Below are 24486 nucleotides of genomic sequence, written 5' to 3'. Positions count from 1 at the left end.
GAACACCTGCTCTTTCCATGACATAGCGTGAACAGTTGAATCCAGGTGAAAGCTATGATGCCTTATTGATGTCACATGTTAAATCCACTTCAACCAGTGTAGATGAAGCGGAGAAGACAGGTTAAAGAAGGATTTTTGATCCTTAAGACAATTGAGACATGGATTGTGTATGTGTGCCATTCAGAGGGTGAATGGGCAAGACAAAATATTTAAATGCAATTGAACGGGGTTTGGTAGTAGGTGCCAGGCGCACCAGTTTGAGGGTGTCAAGAACTGCAACGCTGCTGGGTTTTTCACATTCAGCAGTTTCCCATGTATATCAAGAATGGTCCACTACCTAATTGACATCCAGCTAACTTGACACAACTGTGGGAAGCATTGGAGTCAACAGTACTAAAACATCTGATTCAAATAAATCAAGGGTTTTATGAGCTGGTGCTGGGCTGGAACAAAAGCCGGCACAACATGCAGGTTCCAGGAAATATTAGCCAAAACATGTGTTGCTCCAGCTGTGATTGAGTCAGTGCGAAAACTTTGTAACTAAGACCTAAAGGCTACTGCTACTGTGATTTTAAGCATGGCTTGAGCTTGGAGAAAGGGCACTCTCTGTCCACATCCCTCATAGGTATGAGTCATTTCCCCTCAGACATATTACACAACCTAAATATTACGAGGTCATACATACTGTTTGTCTGGACTGTCAGGTTATGAGCCTTACATCATTAATTCAATGTACATGCTTATCACCCCAATGTTTGTAAAGTCATTTCCAGCTGGAAAAGCTTACTACTTTGATTTATTAAATGTTTAGATAATTAAATCACTCCCTCCCACCCCATCTCAATGCGTAGATGCAAAAGGTGTCCTATACAACGCTCAAAAATGCTCAACTTGTTTCTTTATTCGATAACAAAACAAGAGGGAAATTAAATTACATCTATGAAAACTGGACACCACCCACAGTCAATTGTTGTGATACCAAAATATGTGCTAAATGCATACCACAATGTTTAAAACGTATTTTCTACGTTTTACAAAAATGTTTTGTAAATGTTTAAAACGTTTTTTTTTTTTTACAGAAACAATAAAATGCAAAGAAATACATTTTTCAAGAGAATATCATTATGCTAAGAGGGGTTTGACAGGTTGGCGCTTTGTCACATTTGATGAATATCTGTGTCTGTGTGCACTGATATTACATACATGCAAGTGTGTGTCTGTGTGTGTGTGTTTGTCCTTATCAATAGATGCAGTGAAGAGTTCATTGGAACTCAACCAAAACAATGAAAATGCCATGGAAACGCATGGGGGAAAAGATGTCGTGGGGAAAAGATTCAGAATCTCCTCAATGGCCACCAGCAAAATTAGCCTACATTTAGGCTATTGTTTGTGTGTTTCACCCTATGTTGAGGTAAAAATCTGAGAATAATGCTGGTATGGATGTCAACCCGAATACATGTTGATGTCATCATCACCAAGAAACTGCATTACAGTTAAAAAACGACTTACTACCACCATCGATTTCTCTATGCTAGCTATGCTACCAGTCTATACGAATGGGAGTTAGCCTTTAGCAGTCACTTCTACTAAACCTGAAAGGGACTATTTCTAAATGTTATGCCGTGAAAACAGACATATCCAAATCAAACTTTAGTAAGCACATTCAAGGCATGTTACAATACATAAAAAATGATAATTTGACAAATATCTATTTTGTTAGATCAGATTGGTTGAATGTGCGTCCTTCTATCCCCCACGGTCTGCGTTCCATTGACTTCTTTACCACATCTATTATCATTCAACACTTTAGTTTATCAGAGATGATCAGTCCTGGTGATCAGGGAGATAGAGAGAGATACAACCACAAGAACAGACAGGCTACTGCCAAGCCATTGAGTAGAGGAGCCTTTGGGGATGATTGATGGAGGATTCGTACTTGTAGATCTGGTGAGCCAAACAGACAAAGACAGACGTTCATTCTCCAAAGAATAAGGTAGACATTTTAAAACCACTTGACTCTTGTGTCGTCTACTAGAGGTCGACCGATTAATCGGGATGGCCGGTATTTTTGGACACCGTTTTGGCCGATTTTTTTTTACACCTTTATTTAAATAAAGATTAACTAGGCAAGTCAGTTAAGAACACATTCTTATTTTCAATGACGGCCTAGGAACGGTGGGTTAACTGCCTCGTTCAGGGGCAGAACGACAGATTTTTACCTTGTCAGCTCGGGGGATTCAATCTTGCAACCTTACAGTTAACTAGTCCAACGCTCTAACCACCTGATTACATTGCACTCCACGAGGAGCCTACCTGTTACGCGAATGCAGTAAGCCAAGGTAAGTTGCTAGCTAGCATTAAACTTATCTTATAAAAAACAATCAATCAATCATAATCACTAGTTAACTACACATGGTTGATGATATCACTAGTTTATCTAGCGTGTCCTGCGTTGCATATAATCGATGCGGTGCGTATCATTGTTCCAATGTGTACCTAACCATAAACATCAATGCCTTTCTTAAAATCAATACAGATAAGTATATATTTTTAAACCTGCATTTTTAGCTAAAAGAAATCCAGGTTAGCAGGCAATATTAACCAGGTGAAATTGGGTTACTTCTCTTGCGTTCATTGCACGCAGTCAGTGTATATGCAACAGTTTGGGCCGCCTAATTTGCCAGAATTTTACCTAATTATGACATAACATTGACGGTTGTGCAATGTAACAGGAATATTTAGACTTATGGATGCTACCCGTTAGATAAAATACGGAACGGTTCCATATTTCACTGAAAGAATAAACGTCTTGTTTTCGAGATGATAGTTTCCGGATTCGACCATATTAATGACCTAAGGCTCGTATTTCTGTGTGTTATTATGTTATAACTAAGTCTATGATTTGATAGAGCAGGCTGACTAGGCAGCAGCAGGCTTGTAAGCATTCATTCATTCAAACAGCACTTTAGTGCGTTTTGCCAGCAGCTCTTCGTTGTGCTTCAAGCATTGCGCTGTTTATGACTTCAAGCCTATCAACTCCCGAGATTAGGCTGGTGTAACCGATGTGAAATGGCTAGCTAGTTAGCGGGGTGCGTGCTAATAGCGTTTCAAACGTCACTCGCTTTGAGACTTGGAGTGGTTGTTCCCCTTGCTCTGCATGGGTAACGCTGCTTCGAGGGTGGCTGTTGTCGATGTGTTCCTGGTTCGAGCCCAGGTAGGAGTGAGGAGAGGGACGGAAGCTATACTGTTACACTGGCAATACTAAAGTGCCTATAAGAACATCCAATAGTCAAAGGTTAATGAAATACAAATGGTATTGAGAGAAATAGTCCTATAATTCCTATAATAACTACATCCTAAAACTTCTTTGCTGGGAATATTGAAGACTCATGTTAAAAGGAACCACCAGCTTTCATATGTTCTCATGTTCTGAGCAAGGAACTTAAACGTTAGCTTTCTTACATGGCACATATTGCACTTTTACTTTCTTCTCCAACACTTTTTTTTTTTGCATTATTTGAACCAAATTGAACATGTTTCATTATTTATTTGAGGCTAAATTTATTTTATTGATGTATTATATTAAGTTAAAATAAGTGTTCATTCAGTATTGTTGTAATTGTCATTATTACAAATTTAAAAAATTAATTAATTGGCCGATTAATCGGTATCGGCTTTTTTGGCCCTCCAATAATCAGTATTGGTATCGGCGTTGAAAAATCATAATCGGCCGACCTCTATCGTCTACACCTGTTTGGTAGTCTAATGTTGTCATATCTTTTCGCTTACATAACATGTCCTCACCTGGGGAAGAGGTAACAGTCGTGGATGCTGTCAATGCTGTGAGTCCTTGAACTTGTCAAAACGATCTCTCTGTACTCGTGATCTTTATTTCTTACATTGTTTACCTCAGCCACCCTAAACACCTCTGCTGGGGATATCAGCTGATCAATGCTGTCTGAGACACAACTGTACTCATCAATGTTGACTACAGTGCAGGAAATAATGTTGAAAAGGATCCCACTGTCTGAAGCAGCTTCCTCCGCGTCGGAACGTTTGGCCTTGGTTGTGGTAAACCTCCCAAATCGCACTTCTGACCCTACTTGTGCCTCATACTCTTTGCTTGGGCCACGAAACACAGTTTGGCAGTTCTCTGTCTTCAAAAGCCTCATGGCATCCATTAGAAGGAAGTGGAGGGATTTGAACCGGAAGTTGCCGTTATAGACAGTGACATTCCCACCCTGAGTCTCCACTGCTTGGTTGAAAATCTTTCTGAACACATTTCCCCCATGTCCATAAGCCACCAATGCATCTGTGTGTTGCTTGACGCCTCCCGGGATAAATTTTGTACACTGCTTTGCCTGCCAGGCAGAACTATACTCTATACTGCCTTTCAGTTCTTCTTCCAGCAGACCCCCTTCCACAACCTTCTTCAACATCTGCTCCCGACAGTGAGTGTACTGGTCATCCACGGCATTAGGAACCATGTCCATTACCTTTGCCTGAGTCACCTGTAATAGTAAAGAGAATTGCTACCTTTTTTAATACAGGTAGCAGTGTAACAATTTATAGCACTCAATATTTTATGACAATACAATACTAATTTGCCAAGTTCAAATTCAAGCATTTTTCAAATGAAGTACATCAAGGCCAGTTTCCCAGACCCAGAGTAAAACCTAGTCCTTAACTAAAAATCATGCTCAATGGAGAGTCCAGGAATAGGCTCACTCTGGATCTGGGAAACCGGCCCAGAAGTATGTCCTTACAGTATGGCTGGTTCAATCAGTGGTGTAAAGTACTTTTTAAAAAGTACTTTAAAGTACTACTTAAGTAGTTTTTTGGGGTATCTGTACTTTACTTTTTACATTTTTAACTACTTTTACTTCACTACATTCCTATAGAAAATATTGTACTTTTTACTGCATATATTTTCCCTGACAACCAAAAGTACATTTTGAATGCTTAGCAGGACAGGAAAATTGTGAAATTCAAGCACTTATCAAGAGAACTCGTGGTCATCCCTACTGCCTATTGTCAGGCGGACTCACTAAACACAAATGCATCTTTTGCAAATAATGTTTGAGTGTTGGAGTGTGCCCCTGGCTATAAATACATTTTAAAAACAAGAAAATGGTACTGTCTGTTTTGCTTAATATAAGGAATTTATTATTTATACTTTTACTTCTACTTTTGATACTTAAGAATATTTTAGCAATTACATTTACTTTTGATACTTAAGTATATTTAAAACCAAATGATTTTTTACTCAAGTAGTATTTTACTGGGTGACATTCACTTTTACTTGAGTAACTTTCTATTAAGGTACACTACCGTTCAAAAGTTTGGGGTCACTTAGAAATGTCCTTGTTTTTGAAAGAAAAGCAATTTTTTTGTCCATTAAAATAACATAAAATTGATCAGAAATACAGTGTAGACATTGTTAATGTTGTAAATGACTATTGTAGCTGGAAACGGCTGATTTGTTATGGAATATCTACATAAGGTATAGAGGCCCGTTATCAGCAACCATCACTCTTGTGTTCCAATGGCACGTTGTGTTAGCTAATCCAAGTTTATCATTTTAAAAGGCTAATTGATCATTAGAAAACCCTTTTGCAATTCTGTAAGCACAGCTGAAAACTGGTGTATGCTGATTAAAGAAGCAATAAAACTGTCCATCTTAAGACTAGTTGAGAACCTGGAGATTCAGCATTTGTGGTTCGATTACAGGCTCAAAATGGCCAGAAACAAATAACTTTCTTCTGAAACTTGTCAGTCTATTCTTGTTCTGAGAAATGAAGGCAATTCCATGCAAGAAATTGCCAAGAAACTGAAGATCTCATACAACGCTGTGTACTACTCCCTTCACAGAACATCGCAAACTGTCTCTAACCAGAATAGAAAGAGGAGTGGGAGGCCCCGGTGCACAACTGAGCAAGAGGACAAGTACATTAGTGTCTAGTTTGAAAAACAGACGCTTCACAAGTCCTCAACTGGCAGCTTCATTAAATACTACCCGCAAAACACCACTCTCCATGTCAACAGTGAAGAGGTGACACCGAGATGCCAGGCCTTCTAGGCAGAGTTGCAAAGAAAAAGCCATATGTCAGACTGGCCAATAAAAAGAAAAGATGGGCAAATTAACAGACACTGGAAAAAAGTGTTACGGACAGACAAATCTACGTTTGAGGTGTTCGGATCACAAAGAAGAACATTCGTGAGACGCAGAAAAAATTAAAAGATGCGGGAGAAGTGCTTGACGCCATCTGTCAAGCATGGTGGAGGCGATGTGATGGTCTGGGGACACTTTGGTGGTGGTAAAGTGGGATCTCAACCCTATTGAGTTGTTGTGGGAGCAGCTTGACCGTATGGTACGTAAGAAGTGCCCAACAAGCCAATCCAACTTGTGGGAGGTGCTTCAGGAAGCATGAGGGGAAATCTCTTCAGATTATCTCAACAAATTGACAACTAGAATGCTGAATGTCTGCACAGCTAGAATTGCTGCAAATGGAGGGTTATTTGACAAAAGCAAAGTTTGAAGGACACAATTATTATTTCAATAAAAAATCATTATTTATAACCTTGTCAACGTGTTGACTATATTTCCTTTTCATTTTGCAACTAATTTCATGTTTCTAAGTGACCCCAAACATTTGAACGGTAGGGTATCTATACTTTTACTCAAGTATGACAATCGGATACTTTTTCCACATCTAGGTTCTATCATTTCAATCTTATGACCCCAAAAAATGTGTTTGGTCAAAACTCTTACCCTGTGAGAGAGCGCAGCAACGAGGATCAATATGAATGTCTTCTCTCTCTGGCCCTGCATTTTCCCAGCAATGGCTGCCTTGTGTGTTCTGGTGACCAATGAATGAGGGATTGAGAGGAGATGGGACAGATCAGAGATGAGAAACAAAATGCAATTAAGAATAAATTACATTGTGAGGTTATAAATAGCAAACAAGAATCTTAAATTTACACAGACACAATTTTACTGTATGTTTTACAACATTTAGGGGTCTTTCATAACAACATGTCCAGGCAATGTTTAACTTCACAAATAGTACCCCTTCTCACAGGTATCATTCTGAAAGTTGACGTATCTACTACATAGATATTTTCAGTGTGGTATGTTCCTAGACTTAAGTGTAAGTAGCCTACAGCTGTTTTAATTGAGTAAGTTATACCATTAATCACTCAAACTATAGGCCTACAATTCGCTGTTATAAAAGGCCCTAACACCTAACAAGCATAACATGGGACAATCAAAATAATACATGAAAGATAAGATTTGGACACATACCTTCAAAGTCGTGTGGTGCTCTAAATGTAATGAACAAACATAGTTGGACAGATAAGAGTTGTGTAACAATGGCACTGCATAGGGCTACAATATGCATTACATATTTTACAAGTCAGTTTTGGTTTTTATTAGAGTAGATGGAAATTAAATAGAATCGACGGAGTTGTTCGACTGAATCATGAATCGAGGCATCTCTATCTATGACAGTCTGCCAGTAATACCTTAATTGGGGAGGACAGGCTCATAGTAATGGCTGGAACGGAATTAATGGAATGCTATCGAACACATCAAATACATGATTTTAATGCGTTTGATACCATTCACCGCATTCCAGCCATTATTATGAGCCGTCCTCACCTCAGCAGCTTCCTGTGATGCTATGGCATTTCTGTCTGCAACGTTCCACATTTGCATACTGATCGTGGCTTGGTATGGAGCCCTTTTATTCTCCAGTGTTTCACAAACTTGGTCTAGGGACCCCCCCCCCATGTGACATTGTTGCATACCCGGATATGCCATGACATTTCAAATGATTCATTTAATAAAAGTTCAACTCTTTAATGTAGTTTCTATGAAGTGCACGTGCGCCCCATAAAAAGACCAGTAGCCAACCAGAACCTTCAGGTGTGTAGCTTTTTGTTTATGTTTGCCAATCAAAGTGGCAAAGAGGCTCAATGTCAAGCAAGTGGAGTGAGAGTTCACTGATGCAATGCAAGTTGGAAAAGAAATATGGAAATAAAAGTTAACGAAATGAGGAGTAGGCTACAATGAGTAGGCTGTTGTTTTATCTGAATTGGTTTGGAGAGAAAGCGCAGCATGTGGCCTCAATTACAGATGCCTTCAGAATGGTTGACTTTTTCCAAATTTTGTTGTGTTATAGCCTGAATTTAAAATGTATTAAATTTAGATTTTTTGGTCACGGGCCTACACACAATCCCCCCATAATGGCAAAGTGGAATTGTGTTTTTTGATTAAAAAAAATTATAAAATTAATACAAAAATAAAATAAATATTCAACCCTTTTGTTATGGCATGCCTAAATAAGTTCAGAGGTAAAAATGTCCTTAACCTCTCTAGGGTAGGAGGCACTATTTTCACCTCCGGATGAAAAGCGTGCCCAAAGTAAACTGCATGTTACTCAGGCCCAGAAGCTAGGATATGCATATAATTGGTAGATTTGGATAGAAAACACTCTAACGGCTAACGTTTCCAAAACTGGATTTTTTTATGTTTGTAGTTTTCTATTGAATACAGTATCCAATGACTTAGGACTCAAATTGCACTTCCTATGGCTTCCACTAGATGTCAACAGTCTTTAGAAATTGTTTCAGGCTTGTATTCTGAAAAATAAGGGAGTAAGACCACTCTGAGTGAGTGGACCCTGGGAAGTACCCAGACCTGTTTGCTGCGCACGGCCGAGAGTGCGCCTTTCTTGTTTTCCTTTTATATTGACGAAGCTATTGTCCGGTTGAAATATTATTGATTATTATGACTAAAAACAACCTGAGGATTGATTATAAACATCGTTTGACATGTTTCTACGAACTTTACCGGTACTATTTGGATTTTTCATCTGCCTGTTGTGACTGCCTTTGAGCCATTGGATTACTGAACAAAACGTGCCAACAAAACTGAGGTATTTGGATATAAAGAGGGACTTTATCAAACAAAACAAACATTTATTGTGTAATTGGGAGTCTTATGAGTGCAACCATATGAAGATCATCAAAGGTAAGTGATTCATTTTATTGCTATTTCTGACTTTGACGACTAATCTACTTGTTTGGTAACTGTATGTAATGTTTTGTGTGCTGGGCGCTGTCCTCAGATAAACTCATGATATGCTTTCGCTGTAAAGCCTTTTTGAAATCTGACACAGCGGCTGGATTAACAAGAAGTTAAGCTTTATTTTGATGTATAACACATATTTTCAAGAATGTTAAATATTTGAATTTAGTATTTTTGAATTTCGCGCTCTGCAATTTCACTGGATGTTGGCCAGGTGGGACGCTACCGTCCCACGTACCCAAGTCATATAATAAGTTACATGGACTTTCTCTGTGTGCAACAATAGTGTTTAACATGATTTTTTAATGACTAACTCATCTCTGTATTCCACACATACAATTATCCCTCAGTCGAGCTGGAAAGTTCAAACACAGATTCAACCACAAAGCAGGGATGCAAACTGGTGAGGTCCCAAAAAGGTGACACTTTTTTGTTGTTGCATTCAAACATGCAAAAAATCCCTGCTAGGGGGAAATGCAGGTTTTAACTAATTAAACAACAAAGAATATGATCTACATGATCAGTCTCTGTGTGTAAAATAGAAAGTGGTTCATGTGAACCTAACTCACAGTTAAAAAATGTAAAGAAAGCAATCCAATGTTATTTGTTGCCAAGACTTTACTGCAAATGACACTTGAAAAAAAACAACACATTAATATTGCAGTTAGCCATTATAGCCTTTATAATAGAACGCTTGTGACCACACATAAATATTGCACTTGGGAAAATCTTAAAGTAAAAATAGAATGAAACAAACAGGCATTCTATTTTTGCTCTATTATAGTGGCTACTATAGACATCGATCAAGTGCACAAGGCTACATGTGTGCAAAAATAATGTTCACCGAGTAAAAAAAAAGTATAATCCCCCCTCACTCACACATGTTACTGTCAAATTCAACACAACAAAAACTATATATTTGGGCTACACTGTGGCGGTTCTAGCTTGTATGGCACCCTAGGCGAACCCGCCCTTCAGCGCCCGCTTTCGGGGGCGCCCCCTTGATGCCGCCCTGGGTGGCTGCCTATGTCGCCCGAACCTCTATGTTTAATATAACACAGATACATTAATTATTCATTTCGGTTGCCTATCCTGACGTGAAGTTTGTTCTATTGAAAGTATTTGACTCTGATGTGTGCCACGGAAAGTATTAGACTCTAGCCACAAAATGTAAGGAAATTAGAAGGGTGGGGAGAATTCTGGCAGGGGGGGGGGGTTCGGCACAACGGCAAGGAGTCGTATACCAGTTAATACTATAGCGAATTGGTTAGGTTACTAATGTTAGCTCACACGATGTTAGCTGTTTAAATTTATTAGCAAGCTAATTATCACACCATAAACTCAATTATTTATCAGATAAGTTGGCTAATGTTGCCCAACATTTCTCTGGCTAGCTAACGGGTCCAGCTAGCAAGATACTTAACAGTGCTAATAGTTGTTCACCAGTTTCTCCCTCACCTCAAACTTTCCAAAAGCCAGTCGTTTTTCAGTTACAGCTCATGAAGTACGCTTCATCACCTTCTCACCCCGGTCTCCGTGGTCAGGCTTCTCACCTAAAGTTACCTCTTCGTTATCGTTCAGGGGACGTGCTGCTGTAACTGACAAGCTGACTTTCCAGAGGCGCGCTGATGCTGTAACTAGTAAGTTGGTTGTCTCCTCTTTCTTCAGTAGCGTGCTGCGCTGCATTCTGCTGTTATTTAACGATTGGCTCAGCCTTCGTCAGTAGTGATCCAAACCCACCCCCAAACCGTTCTCATCGGATCTACACGAATTACGTAGGTCACCTATTTTGGTTTAAAAACGTCGAATTTCGCCGAAAGGTGACTAGTTTGCATCCCTGACAAAGACCAGGGAGGTTTTCCAATGTCTTGCAAAGAAGGGCATCTATTGGTAGATAGGTAAAAAAAATATTTAAAAAATAAGCAGACAATGAATATCCGTTTGAGCATGGTGAAGTTATGAAATACACTTTGGATGGCGTATCCATACAAGCGGTCACTACAAAGATACAGGCGTCCTTCCTAACTCATTTGCCGTAGAAGGAAGGAAACCACTCAGGGATTTCAGCATGAGGCCAATGGTGACTTTAAAACAGTTATATAGTTTAATGGATGTGATAGGAGGAAACTGAGGATGGATCAACAACATTTTAGTTACTCCACAATACTAACCTAATTGACAGAGTGAAAAGAAAGAAGCCTGTACCGAATAAAAAATATTCCAAAACATGGATCCTGTTTTCAACAAAGCACTAAAGTAATACTGCAAAAAATGTGGCAAAGCAATTACATTTTTGTCCTGAACACAAATTGTTATGTTTGGGGAACACCCAATACAACACAAGTAAGTAAGTACTACTCTCCATATTTTAATGTTATGGGTATGCTTGTAATCATTAAGGACTGGCGAGCTTTTCAGGATAAAAAAGAAACGGAATGGAGCTAAGCAAAGGCAAAATCCTAGAGGAAAACCTGGTTCAGTCTGCTTTCCACCAGACACTGGGAGATGAATTCACCTTTCAGCAGGACAATAAGCTAAAACACAAGGCCAGATCTACACTTAAATTGCTTACCAAGAAGACAGTGAATATTCCTGAGTGGGCGAGTTACAGTTTTGACTTAAATTTACTTGAAAATCTATGGCAAGGCCTTAAAATGGTTGTCCAGCAATGATCAACAACCAATTTGACAGAGCTTGAAGAATTTTGAAAAGAATAATGGACAAATGTTGCACAATCCAGGTATGGAAAGCTCTTAGAGACTTACCCAGAAAGACACACAGCTGTAATCGCTGCCAAAGGTGATTCTACAAAGTATTGACTCAGGGGTGTGAATACTTATGTAAATGACACATATCTGTATTTCATTTTCAATAAATGTGCAATAAAATTCTAAAAACACATTTTCACTTTGTCATTATGGGGTATTGTGTGTAGATGGGTGAGAGAAAACAAATATTTAATACATTTTGAATTCAGGCTGTAACACAACAAAATGTGGATTAAGTCAAGAGGTATGAATACTTTCTGAAAGCATTGAAGCCTAGCCAGAATCCGACTGGACGTCATTCCTTGGAAAAATCCAGGAGAGCTCCATAAAAAAAAACTAATGCCAACAGTTTTATCTGAGTGCACAAATCAGTATGTCTACCTACCAAAGTCCAGTACTACTACCGCCCTTGTTAAAGCCACACACTCCTGGCTGACAGCTACAGACTCCAAAAAAACAACAATGGTGAGGGTGTTACTTGCTGATATGTCCAAAGCCTTTGATTGAGTAGATCACGCAAAGCTCCTGCAACATCTGTCTGACATTGAACTGTGTCCAATGTTACTGGCCTGGCTCCACAGCTACACCACAGGAAGAATGCAGAGGGTGATGGCAAATGGCACTTTTAGCCCTTGGTCAGAGGTCACCTCTGGTGTGCCACAAGGGGGTGTGGTTGCAAGATATCTGTTTCTCCTTCACATGTCCACCTGAAAAGTTGTCTTCGGTGACACACTGGACGATGTAGGGCTGTCCCGAGCCATACCATTAACCAGCACCAAAGAGGACATTTCCATGGGCTTGGAGGCAAAGCAGCTGGAAGAGTGGGCCACATCCAACAACATGCTCCTGAATGGGAAAAAGTCTGTGGAAATTCGGATATGTTATTTCTAGAGACCATCCACAACCCGCACCACTAATCCTAGAAGGACAGGAAGTACCAGTGGTAACAACAACTAAGTATATTGGTTTTCATCTAGACTCTAACCTCAGTGGTGACAGACATACTATACTGGTCAGACCTTGTCTGGAATACGGTGGAGTGCTGTTAGTTGGATGCAGTAAAAAGCAGCAGGCCCAACTAGACAGGGTGCAGAGGGCCTTGAGGATCATCTCCAGAGGTGGAGCAGTCCAACCACAGCTCCCCTCACTGCAGAGCAGGCGAAAGCAGGCTGCAGTGCACCTGGTGAAGGTACATGCACACTCTTGACCATCCACTGAATGACCTGCTCCTTCCAAAAAGAGGTAACTGCACCACCAGGCTCCTGAGAAACAGCCAGCAACTGTCCTGTATAACTGCCCGTACGAACCGCCACTCTACCCACTGCTATCAGACTGTATAATAACTCTAGCTCTTAAATGGTTCTCCCAAAAATAATATATTTTTTAAATCACATTTTAATATTTCAATTTCCATCATGAAAAATGTCCTGTAATGTTTTAAATTGTTCTATATTCTATGTATGTCACGTATTACGTGTTATGTATTTTAAATTAGTGTTTTGCAATGATTAGTAATGTCAATTCTGCATTTCTTCAGTTTCATCTGTGAGCAAGAATAAATCAACTCAAACTCTTCATTACGTTCTCTCTCTAGTCGGAATGCTGCTATGCCACGATCAGGACAGTGCGGAGTCGGCGAGAGATATTTCTCGGAAAACGTAACCTCATTCCAGGAATGGAATATAGCGGTGTACTCCTAAGTATCCCAACTGACAAATCGAGAAGATTGAAATACTGCTAGTTGTTAATGAATGTTCGTTTTTAGTCAGCATGCTAGGCTAGGCAATCCTATAGCAGCCCATTGGATTCCATGAAAAGGCGATGCCTAGCGTTGGGTTGAGTAGCTACAGGAAGTGTTGTCGAATCCAATATGCTACTCCAGTCAATATAGACACCGTTATTTGGGATGATAATAAATAACATCGTCGCTGCAAGTTAGCTAGCTAGTGTTGGCTGTAGCGGAGTTGCCTTGGCGTCTCTCTCCCTCCGTCTGCTCGCACCATTCTGTATTTCCTGTTCTTCCGCAGCTGCAACAATAAAGTACCATCTTCTCCCTCGCATAGCTGTGTTCAGGTTTAAAACGTAGGTTTAAAAAAAAAAAAACATGTATTTCAAATATCCGGATATCAGACAAAAATTCAATTCAATTCAATTTTATTTTATATAGCCCTTCGTACATCAGATAATATCTCGAAGTGCTGTACAGACACCCAGCCTAAAACCCCAAACAGCTAGTAATGCAGGTGTAGAAGCACGGTGGCTAGGAAAAACTCCCTAGAAAGGCCAAAACCTAGGAAGAAACCTAGAGAGGAACCAGGCTATGAGGGGTGGCCAGTCCTCTTCTGGCTGTGCCGGGTGGAGATTATAACAGAAGTATGCCAAGATGTTCAAAAATGTTCATAAGTGACAAGCATGGTCAAATAATATTCATGAATAATTTTCAGTTGGCTTTTCATAGCCGATCATCAAGAGTTGAAAAACAACAGGTCTGGGACAGGTGGCGGTTCCATAACCGCAGGCAGAACAGCTGAAACTGGAATAGCAGCAAGGCCAGGCGGACTGGGGACAGCAAGGAGTCACCACGGGCGGCAGTCCCGACGCATGGTCCTAGGGCCCAGGTCCTCCGAGAGAAAGAAAGAGAGAAGGAGAAAATTAGAGAGAGCCAAGATTTTCAAAATGTTCATAAATGACAAGCATGGTCAAATAATAATCAGGAATAAATCTCAGTTGGCTTTTCATAGCCGATCATTAAGAGTTGAAAACAGCAGGTCTGGGACAGGTAGGGGTTCCATAACCGCAGGCAGAACAGTTGAAACTGGAATAGCAGCAAGGCCAGGCGGACTGGGGACAGCAAGGAGTCACCACGGCCGGTAGTCCCGACGTATGGTCCTAGGGCTCAGGTCCTCCGAGAGAAAGAAAGAGAGAAGGAGAAAATTAGAGAGCGCCAAGATTTTCAAAATGTTCATAAATGACAAGCATGGTCAAATAATAATCAGGAATAAATCTCAGTTGGCTTTTCATAGCCGATCATTAAGAGCTGAAAACAGCAGGTCTGGGACAGGTAGGGGTTCCGTAACCGCAGGCAGAACAGTTGAAACTGGAATAGCAGCAAGGCCAGGCGGACTCTTTACAGCAAGGTGTCATCATGCCCGGTAGTCCTGACATATGGTCCTAGGGCTCAGGTTCTCAGAGAGAAAGAGAGAACGAAAGAATTAGAGAGAGCATACTTAAATTCACACAGGACACTGGATAAGACAGGAGAAGTACTCCAGGTAACCAACTGACCCTAGCCCCCCGACACATAAACTACTGCAGCATAAATACTGGAGGCTGAGACAGGAGCGGTCAGGAGACACTGTGGCCCCATCCGAAGAAACCCCCGGACAGGGCCAAACAGGAAGGATATAACCCCACCCACTTTGCCAAAGCACAGCCCCCGCACCACTAGAGGGAAATCCTCAACCACCAACATTACAATCCGGAGACAAGGCCGAGTATAACCCACAAAGGTCTCCACCACAGCACAAACCAAGGGGGGGCGCCAACCCAGACAGGAAGATCACGTCAGTAACTCAACCCACTCAAGTGACGCACCCCTCCTAGGGACGGCATGAAAGAGCACCAGCAAGCCAGTGACTCAGCCCCTGTAACAGGGTTAGAGGCAGAGAATCCCAGTGGAGAGAGGGGAACCGGCCTGGCAGAGACAGCAAGGGCGGTTCGTTGCTCCAGAGCCTTTCCGTTCACCTTCACACTCCTGGGCCAGACTACACTCAACCATATGACCTACTGAAGAGATAAGTCTTCAGTAAAGACTTAAAGGTTGAGACCGAGTCTGCGTCTCTCACATGGGTAGGCAGACTGTTCCATAAAAATGGAGATCTATAGGAGAAAGCCCTGCCTCCCGCTGTTTGCTTAGAAATTCTAGGGACAATTAGGAGGCCTGCGTCTTGTGACCGTAGCGTACGTATTGGTATGTACGGCAGGACCAACTCGGAAAGATAGGTAGGAGCAAGCCCATGTAACGCTTTATAGGTTAACAGTAAAACCTTGAAATCAGCCCTTGCCTTAACAGGAAGCCAGTGTAGGGAAGCTAGCACTGGAGTAATATGATCAAATTTCTTGGTTCTAGTCAGGATTCTAGCAGCCGTATTTAGCACTAACTGAAGTTTATTTAGTGCTTTATCCGGGTTGCCGGAAAGTAGAGCATTGCAGTAGTCTAACCTAGAAGTAACAAATGCATGGATAAATTTTTCTGCATCATTTTTGGACAGAAAATTTCTGATTTTTGCAATGTTACGTAGATGGAAAAAAGCTGTCCTTGAAACAGTCTTGATGTGTTCGTCAAAAGAGAGATCAGGGTCAAGAGTAACGCCGAGGTCCTTCACAGTTTTATTTGAGACGACTTTACAACCATCAAGATGAATTGTCAGATTTAACAGAAGATCTCTTTGTTTCTTGGGACCTAGAACAAGCATCTCTGTTTTGTCCGAGTTTAAAAGTAGAAAGTTGTCAGCCATCCACTTCCTTATGTCTGAAACACAGGCTTCTAGCGAGGGCAATTTTGGGGCTTCACCATGTTTCATTGAAATGTACAGCTGTACATCTGTACAAAAATGAATGTTACTATTCGAATAGTAAAAGTATTTCAAACTACCATCCCTACTTTCTGCACATGTTATTATATACCTATTTACCTGTTCAATTGTCATTTTAATTCATGATGGACATTGATTATTTTAGAACTTTTATGCCTTAGGAGTTTAGTACAACTGCCACGCTGGTGTATAGTATCATAACCCAATAATTAAAGCAATTTTAGTATTTTCTGTACTCTTTGCCTGGTCAAGTCAGTGTGCACCCTCCGCAAAATACTGCTGACATTTCTTTTTTGAAATAATTATGATAAACTTGAGCTTAAAAATTAAGTTTGGTAATTAATTTAACATCTGAAAAAAACAGGGCAAATATGAGGGACGTCTCTGAGGCATGGGTCTTTTCAAACTCCGAAACTATTTTCAATTCAGCATTTAGCAGTAATGCATGACACAGCATAAAGTAGGCGTTGCAGCCAGTTCCACTGAAATGCATCTAGGGAGGTATCGACTGGGTGGTAATGTTTCAAACATTATCATGTGTGTCAAATGCGTCAGTTTATTGTAGGCTATTTCCAAGATAACTGGGCTGCTATTGTCCGTAGACGTTCACTTTCGTTTTCGGCCTTGCGTCATCAGTAACTATTCGAAACTGTATTTATATTTGTTTGTAGGCGTGTTTTGTTTTATGCCCTCTATAAATACAGTTTCATTTAAGAATCATTTTCGTTTCCTGCTTTGTTGATGATGATGATGAGACTTTCTGTATGTCATATGGTTGGTTGCGGTCATATAAACCCATCATTGAGTCGGACACATCGGCAGGTGCCTCTCCTTCAAGTGTTAGAATCTGTATGGACTAATTTCATTAAGAATATAACACAACAATGATTTCATGGGGAGAGGATAGTCGTAATGGCTTTGGTTTAGTGAAGCCGAATGGTTTAGATACGACCAAAACGGATATTAGTTGCGTTAATTTGATACACCTTAAATCTAAAATTCAGGGTCTGTCCGCAGGTAACAGTGTGGTCGCGTTTATCAGAAATAATGGGAGACTAGTGTCTGTCGCACGGATTCAAGAGGACCAAGATGGGAGAAGAATCACAGGGAAACTGAGTAGGTCTAATCTCCTTTCCAATCAATTTTCATAATATATTTTCTTGAGTTGCCCAATCATATGTTTTATGTGCTTTAGAGAGTGTGACGTGTAAGGAGACGATTCGGGCTCTGAGTTGTGGAGATTCTCATGCTGTTTTGCTGTCTGAAGAGGGCCGGGTTCTTTGCTTGGACAAGGCCAATATTCTCAGGTGGGATCCATTCCATAATGATACAGTTATATGTAGTTTACCCTAAGACATTGCCACCCTCTCATTCAAGTAGCTAAAGTATAAAAACAATTTGTCATTTAATTGAAATGGGCCAACTAATCTTATTCATCTTTCTTATTTTTCCCCCCAGACCATTGGATAACCTATGTAAGCGACAGGTAACTCAGGTTGCATGTGGAGACCAGCATTCAATTTCACTAACACAGGGTAAATGACCATTAACACACCACTAATCGCTGTTTCACAATGCAACTTAACCAAAACAGTCTAACCTTTCAAAACTGTAATCCTGTACAATGTTCTCACTGTATGGTTGCTTACTTCTGATTTCTGTTCAGATGGTCAGGTGTTCACATGGGGTCAGAACACCAGCGGTCAGCTGGGTTTGGGGTGGGGCGAGCCCAGCGCCATGTCCCCCAAGCCCCTGAAGTCTCTATCAGGGATCCCCCTGGTTCAGATCACTGCAGGGGGAGACCACAGCTTCGCTCTGTCCCTTTCTGGAGCTGTGTTCGGCTGGGGCAAGAACACCGCCGGGCAGCTGGGACTAGGGGACACAACAAGTACAGTATACATTACACAATAGCATATGTGTTGACTCTTGTTAAATATATTTAAATAATCAAGGTCCAGACCGAAGACCATGAACAGTACATTATTTGAAACAGGTGTGTTAGTGTTGGGTTTAAACAAAAGTCATCCCACTCAGTTGCTCTCTCAGGCTGTAGCTGGAGACCCCTGATTTATCTCATATGAACCACATTTTTTGGTGGTTGAAATTATGTGAAAAAAATAAAGACAAGTCATAAATGGGCCTTTATCTGTCTAAAAACTATTTTAACCAGGATGAGAGAGCACAATGTGTCGTGTGTTTGAGGGTTATGTGTTGTAAATAAATAATTATAAAAAATAATATATAATAATAACAATAAAATGAACCCATTTTTCTGTAGACAGACATGCCCCAGCTCCTGTTGATTGCCTGAATCTGAAGAAGACTGTTTTGATTTCATGTGGAGGAGAACATACTGCCGTTCTGACAAAGGTTGTATATCTGTCTGACATAATTACACTTTTCTCTATCATTTGAACTAAATGTTGTTTGGACCATACAATATGTCTTCATTTTATGTGCGTTTATTTATATTGGTGTCTCAATGTTCGCTGCAGCCAGCGACTGGCACGAACTGCAACAAACACTCAAACTGGACATTTTTATCTCTTCATTCAAATACTCAATCATGGGAACTCTTACTGACAGTTGTGGCTGCTTTGCATGATGTATTGTTGTCTCTACCTTCTTGCCCTTTGTGCTGTTGTCTGTGCCCAATAATGTTTGTACCATGTTTTGTGCTAATACCATGTTGTGCTGCTACCATGCTATTGTCATGTGTTGCTACCACGCTGTGTTGTCATGTGTTGCTACCATGCTATGTTGTTGTCTTAGGTCTCTATTTATGTAGTGTTGTGTTGTCTCTCTTGTCGTGATGTGTTTTGTCCTATATTTTTATTTAATTAATTTATATTTTGAATCCCAGACCCCGTCCCCGCAGGAGGCTTTTTGGTAGGCCGTCATTGTCAATAAGAATTTGTTCTTAACTGACTTGACTAGTTAAATAATGTTGAAATAAAAAACAAACATAACAAAATAAAATGTTTTAGTTTTTAGTTCCCTGGAAATTTGCATTGAAACATCCTCATTAACGTAGAGGAAAACACTATGATAACTGTCTGGGTTGATTTTGTTCTAGGGAGGTGTGGTTTTCACATTTGGCTCAGGCCGCTATGGACAGCTTGGACACAATTCTCTCCGAGATGAACTACAACCTCGAGTGGTGGGGCAACTCTGGGGGTCAAAGGTGACCCAGATAGCCTGTGGAAGGTAGGTTACACTTATTAGACATGATCTGAAATTGACAAAATGTGACACAACCAAAATTGATGTAGGACTGTTTTGGTTATTTTCATCTTAGCATAAGACATTTTTAGAATTCATTGTTGATTTGAGAAATGTTTTCTCTGTCCGTTTGCCACATTAGACACCACACATTAGCATTTGTGGGGCCCTCAAATAAGATCTACTCATTTGGGCACGGAGAGCAAGGGCAGCTGGGAAATGGAGTAAAGATTGATGAGTCTGTGCCCCTTCCAGTACAACTGCCAGGTAAAACATTCATTTATGGTATAACTTTAGCCAGAGTACACACATTTTCAGAACAGATCAAACTTGAATAAAAGTCAACTCAACAAAATGATTATTTCAATACTCAACTAAAATAACATGAGGTAAAACATGAAATAACATTAATTTGATAATCAACTATTTTTGTCAACATTTCAGACCAGATTGATGAACAGAAAATTGAACACATTTTTGCTGGAGGAAACCATTCCTTTGCATTGTGCACTCATGGTCAGGTATGGACACATTTCAGGTTTGAAACAATGAGTTAGCAAAACAGGACATAGTTTGTCCTTTGTACTTAACATTGCTGTGATACGTTGCATCACATTGTCATCTTCCCAGGAGTCTGAAGAAAGGTCTAACAATCTCAGGTCAAGTGTGGGCAAAGTGACACAACAAGCTATAGATGAAGAAATCATTGACAAATGGATCTCGGAATGTGATTCAAAGTCTTGGAAAAAAGGACAGAAGTAAGTATGATATAATTAACTATAATTTACCGTTGTTGTTATTTCCTTATTTTGTTTATGTACGGTCACATAATGAACTGAAAGATTACTCAAACTTGTAATTGCAGGGAAATCACAAAAATGTTTTCTTCTGCATCATGTTTAAATGGGAGCTTTCTTGATAAAAGGTAACAGTATTTAATATTGGTTCAAATACATGATTTATTATGTTTGAAATATTACATTATCAAAGAATACTGATTTAAATATAGCATAAATATTGACAATTATTTCTTGCTTTTATTAGTTGTGACAAACATTACCAAACCTCACCAAAACAGTCTGGCCTGGATTTTTCACTCGTCCGAGGCGCATTCCGGAAGCTCATGGCGGCGCCTGCTCCGTTCTTTGAGCTGAGGCTGAATAGAGCATCACTCATCAAAGACACTTTCCATCAACTGAGTGTAGCATGTCCCAGTACCTTCAAGAGGTTCCTTGTGGTAAGTCCATATTTTTTAATATGATGAGACAATGTTTTGAACAGAGAAGGGCTATGCCAAAATGTACTGCTTACCTCTCTCAGGTGTATTTCGACGAGGATGCGAAGCTGACAAATGTCTACAAAAGGGACTTCTTCCTCCATTTGTTTAAAAAGCTGTTGGTCCCTGAGTTTGGGATGTTCATGTACAACGACACCGAGACGCTGGCCTGGTTCCCTGCAATGGTGAGGCACGTTTAGGGAAATCACACATGGATTATGAGGTTTTCCGCACCTCAACACATTATAGAAATAAAATATTGATAATTATTGTACTTTCAAATAGCTTCAAATGTGCTGGTAGTGAAACACTGTAATGATATGTTTCTAGAGAGGAACTACTATAGTATTACTACTGTATTACTAGCCTACTACTGTATTCTAGAAACCACACTACCTTCCATTTACTGTATATTAATCATTTTCCCCAGGTTAACAACAGCATGTCCGATACTTTCACTCATGGATTATTTCTTGTCTCTTGTCCAACACATCCTCACTAACAGCCTAGAGTGGAGGAGAAGCGTTATTTCCTGTTTGGAGTTCTGTGTGGGATGGCCCTGTACAACAACAACATGGTGCACCTCCCCTTCCCCATGGCCTTCTTCAAGAAGCTGGTGAACATCAAGCCCTCTTTAGAGGACCTGAGAGAGTTTAGCCCCATTGAAGCAGGGTAAGTTCAGACCATAATATATTGTTATCCCTTAGTCATTAATGTATTACAGTACAGGCAGTTGTATTTGTTATAAGGACACCAAGGTCCGATTAAGAAATTGCATCTCAATGCATGTTATTGCATCTCAGGGGCAGGGCACTTGCTCTTCCCTCTGCAGTTGTAAAGCAATTATTCATTATTTGGATAAATAGTTTTTCACTTATGAAAGCATCATGATTTATTGATTGCCGATTTATAATATTCACATCTATTGTCACATATTATTTTCAATGCTTTTGAAGGAGTTTGCAGTACATCTTGGATTACCCTGATGATGATGTTGAAAACATGGACATGACTTTCTCAGTATGTATTGCATTCAAACAGTTTGATCGATGAACAAATAAAATGTAACATAATACAGATGTAGGATTTTAATTTGAACACTCTTTTTTGTTGCTGACAATTTTCCCACACAGCAAGAAATGCAAACTTGTAGTGTATTCAGGGTTTTAAAAGGCTTCTAAAGTTAGTAATTTACACTTTAAAATGACAGACTTGATTTGCCCTTACGAAAAATCTATCAACCCCTACAAAAAATGTCCAATAATTATAATACACATAATTCACATTTCCAGTTGCTGCAGGATTATTTTCCTGCTATCAAATTGGCTCAAATTAAGATCCTACATTGAAGTGAAGTGGTATGAATTACTGAACATTAGATCAATTATATTATTTTTGTGTGTATGTCTCTCGCAGATCACTCCCATCTATTTGTCCATACGCTCAGTCTGCAGTGGTATCATTGTTCATTTACCTCACTATTTTCATTACTCACTATTACAGGTGATGTGGGGTGATGTAGCGGTGGAACTTGATCCCAAAGAAACTGGAAAACTTGTCACAAGTGCTAATAAGTAAGATTATAGCAATATTTACAACTGACAAAATACAAGGTTTACAGTATGACACTCCATTGCTACAGCTACCAGGATTGGGGTCAATTCCATTTCGGCAATATCACCTCACGTTGAAATGTAATTGTATGAATGGAGAAATCATAATGAAAAGTAAATGATGCTTCTCATTCCTTGAATTGACTCCACCTATACTAGCTACAACTCAATGGATATCTGACTCTGTCTGTCACACTTTTGACAGGAAGGAGTTTGTTGACACCTATGTGAACTACATCTTCAACCAGTCAGTAGAGGTGGTGTTTGAAGAATTCAGGAAAGGCTTCTTCAAGGTGTGTGACATGGACGTGGTAGAGTTATTCCAGCCAGAGGAACTGAGGGGAGTGATGGTAGGGAAGGAGATTTTCGACTGGGAGACGCTGAAACAGGTCAGAACCATGTTTTGTTACGACATGACTGAAGCTCAATCCCAAATCTACCCCTAGCCAATTGTCTACATCTGAGAGCATTAAACAAGTAAAACATATAATATATGCAGAAATGTCACGTAGCCTATCAGAGGGCAAGATGGAGCCTAAAAAACAAGTGTCCTGGGGTTGATTTGGGATTCAGGGTGAACATGTTCTGAAACCTAGCTAAAATGTTGTTTTGATACATTGATTTGACAAGTAGTTTGAATGTTGTTAAGTGTCTATTGCTTCACCATATTAATTGAGGGCATTTCCCCCCAAACTAGAACACTGTGTATGAAGGAGAGTACCATGCTGGGCATCCCAACATCGTCACATTCTGGGAGGTGTTTGAGGAACTGACAGAGGATCAAAAGAAAGCATTCCTGTGTAAGTATGGAACATTTTCATTGTAACAGATGAACCAATAACGTAGGCTACTGAGAATAAAGTTCTGTTCTGTCATTCACTGCCCTCTCCCTTTTACCACCTTTGCCCCTTCAGTGTTCCTGACTGGCTGTGATCGTGTGCCCATCCTGGGTATGAACCAGATCAGGATGCGGGTCCAACCCCTTCTCAACTCCTCCCAACAGCATTTCCCAGAGGCGCTGACCTGTCACTCTCTGTTGCAGCTGCCCATCTACCCCTCCAAAGAGATACTACAGAGCAGGCTTATAGAGGCTGTTGGCCACAACAGAGGCTTCTGGAATGAATAATGGGTGTATAATGTTGCTGCTGTATATACTCCTCTCCTGTGTTCATCTTTTCATTGTTCCATAGTTGGGTTTAAGATTTGGATTGATTTAATGTAGGGTTGTATTTCAAATCCTAACTTGAGATCTGTGCGGTACTATGACATTATCATATTGCATTCACCAAATTTTATTAAAACATTTATAAATCAAAAAGTACAGCATGGTTTGTGCCTGCACATTAAACAACACATGAACAAAAATGATAACAACCAAGATACAAGGAAATCCCAAAGTATTTGAAATAATCTAATTGTTAAAAGGAAGCATATCAGGTTTTCAGTTGAACACAAGAACTATTCATTTTCAAGACCCACCAAATGGTTCATTACAGAAATCAATGAAAACATAATATCCCTGCAGTTAGGTGGCACACAATAAGATACAGATCATTTGGCACACATCCTTCTCAATTATCCTTCCCCAATTCACAATATAGGGCAGGATTTAACTCAAGGCGCTCTATAGCGCAGCGCACTATAAGATACTTTTAAAGGTAATTTACACTTGAGCAGACATGCCAGCGTTACCATGAATGTGATCTCAGTGAACATCGGAGAAAATGCCTTTAAAAGGCGTATTTTGGGTTGTATAGTGCCTTGACATAGAAATAAAACCTCCAGGCTCATGATTTGAGCATTACTGACCTCAACTTATATTTAGAGTACTACTCAAGTTCATAGCTCTTCTAAATTAGTAATTTTCCTTCTTGAACTTGATTCCATTTCCAAAAAGACGTACATACTGTTCAAATGA

General features: G+C 40.0%; 2 protein-coding genes across 3 annotated transcripts; one reads left to right on the top strand and one right to left on the bottom strand.

Annotated features, from left to right (window-relative positions):
* Window positions 1–807: 807 nt before the first annotated feature.
* Window positions 808–10785, bottom strand: LOC129855840 (T-cell ecto-ADP-ribosyltransferase 1-like). Of its 2 annotated transcripts, none has more exons than XM_055923900.1 (4): window positions 10553–10785; window positions 6773–6860; window positions 3805–4511; window positions 808–1944 (listed from the first exon to the last, which is right to left on the bottom strand). In XM_055923900.1, exons 2-4 carry the CDS (start codon window positions 6830–6832, stop codon window positions 1815–1817), a joined length of 897 nt encoding a protein of 298 aa, XP_055779875.1. In that variant the 5' UTR covers window positions 6833–6860; window positions 10553–10785; the 3' UTR covers window positions 808–1814. The 2 variants fall into 2 exon arrangements, with proteins under 2 accessions (XP_055779875.1, XP_055779876.1); XM_055923901.1 differs by lacking the exon at window positions 10553–10785 and adding an exon at window positions 7307–7751.
* Window positions 10786–17145: 6360 nt separating this feature from the next.
* Window positions 17146–23880, top strand: LOC129855833 (probable E3 ubiquitin-protein ligase HERC3). Its single transcript, XM_055923886.1, has 18 exons — window positions 17146–17573; window positions 17653–17764; window positions 17916–17992; window positions 18124–18345; window positions 18736–18827; window positions 19534–19664; window positions 19822–19946; window positions 20124–20200; window positions 20310–20437; window positions 20545–20604; window positions 20724–20916; window positions 21000–21140; window positions 21461–21627; window positions 21912–21975; window positions 22459–22529; window positions 22774–22957; window positions 23266–23368; window positions 23483–23880. Exons 1-18 carry the CDS (start codon window positions 17342–17344, stop codon window positions 23692–23694), a joined length of 2391 nt encoding a protein of 796 aa, XP_055779861.1. The 5' UTR covers window positions 17146–17341; the 3' UTR covers window positions 23695–23880.
* Window positions 23881–24486: the final 606 nt, after the last annotated feature.

Source organism: Salvelinus fontinalis, chromosome 5 (genome assembly GCF_029448725.1).
Source record: "Salvelinus fontinalis isolate EN_2023a chromosome 5, ASM2944872v1, whole genome shotgun sequence".
Lineage (NCBI taxonomy): Eukaryota > Metazoa > Chordata > Actinopteri > Salmoniformes > Salmonidae > Salvelinus > Salvelinus fontinalis.
The sequence above is the reverse complement of the archived record's forward strand: the minus strand, read 5'-3'. Positions and strand labels throughout refer to the sequence as shown.

Excerpts from the sequence above, each read along its gene's own strand:
- LOC129855840 (XM_055923900.1), bottom strand. The coding sequence starts at position 6,832 with ATGCAGGGCCAGAGAGAGAAGACATTCATATTGATCCTCGTTGCTGCG. Across the intron at positions 4,512-6,772 it reads TTGCTGCGCTCTCTCACAGG|GTGACTCAGGCAAAGGTAAT; the intron begins GTAAGAGTTTTG and ends TTACTATTACAG. Across the intron at positions 1,945-3,804 it reads GACTGTTACCTCTTCCCCAG|ATCTACAAGTACGAATCCTC; the intron begins GTGAGGACATGT and ends TTGGCTCACCAG.
- LOC129855833 (XM_055923886.1), top strand. The coding sequence starts at position 17,342 with ATGATTTCATGGGGAGAGGATAGTCGTAATGGCTTTGGTTTAGTGAAG. Across the intron at positions 18,346-18,735 it reads GGGACTAGGGGACACAACAA|ACAGACATGCCCCAGCTCCT; the intron begins GTACAGTATACA and ends ATTTTTCTGTAG. Across the intron at positions 19,665-19,821 it reads ACCCAGATAGCCTGTGGAAG|ACACCACACATTAGCATTTG; the intron begins GTAGGTTACACT and ends TTGCCACATTAG.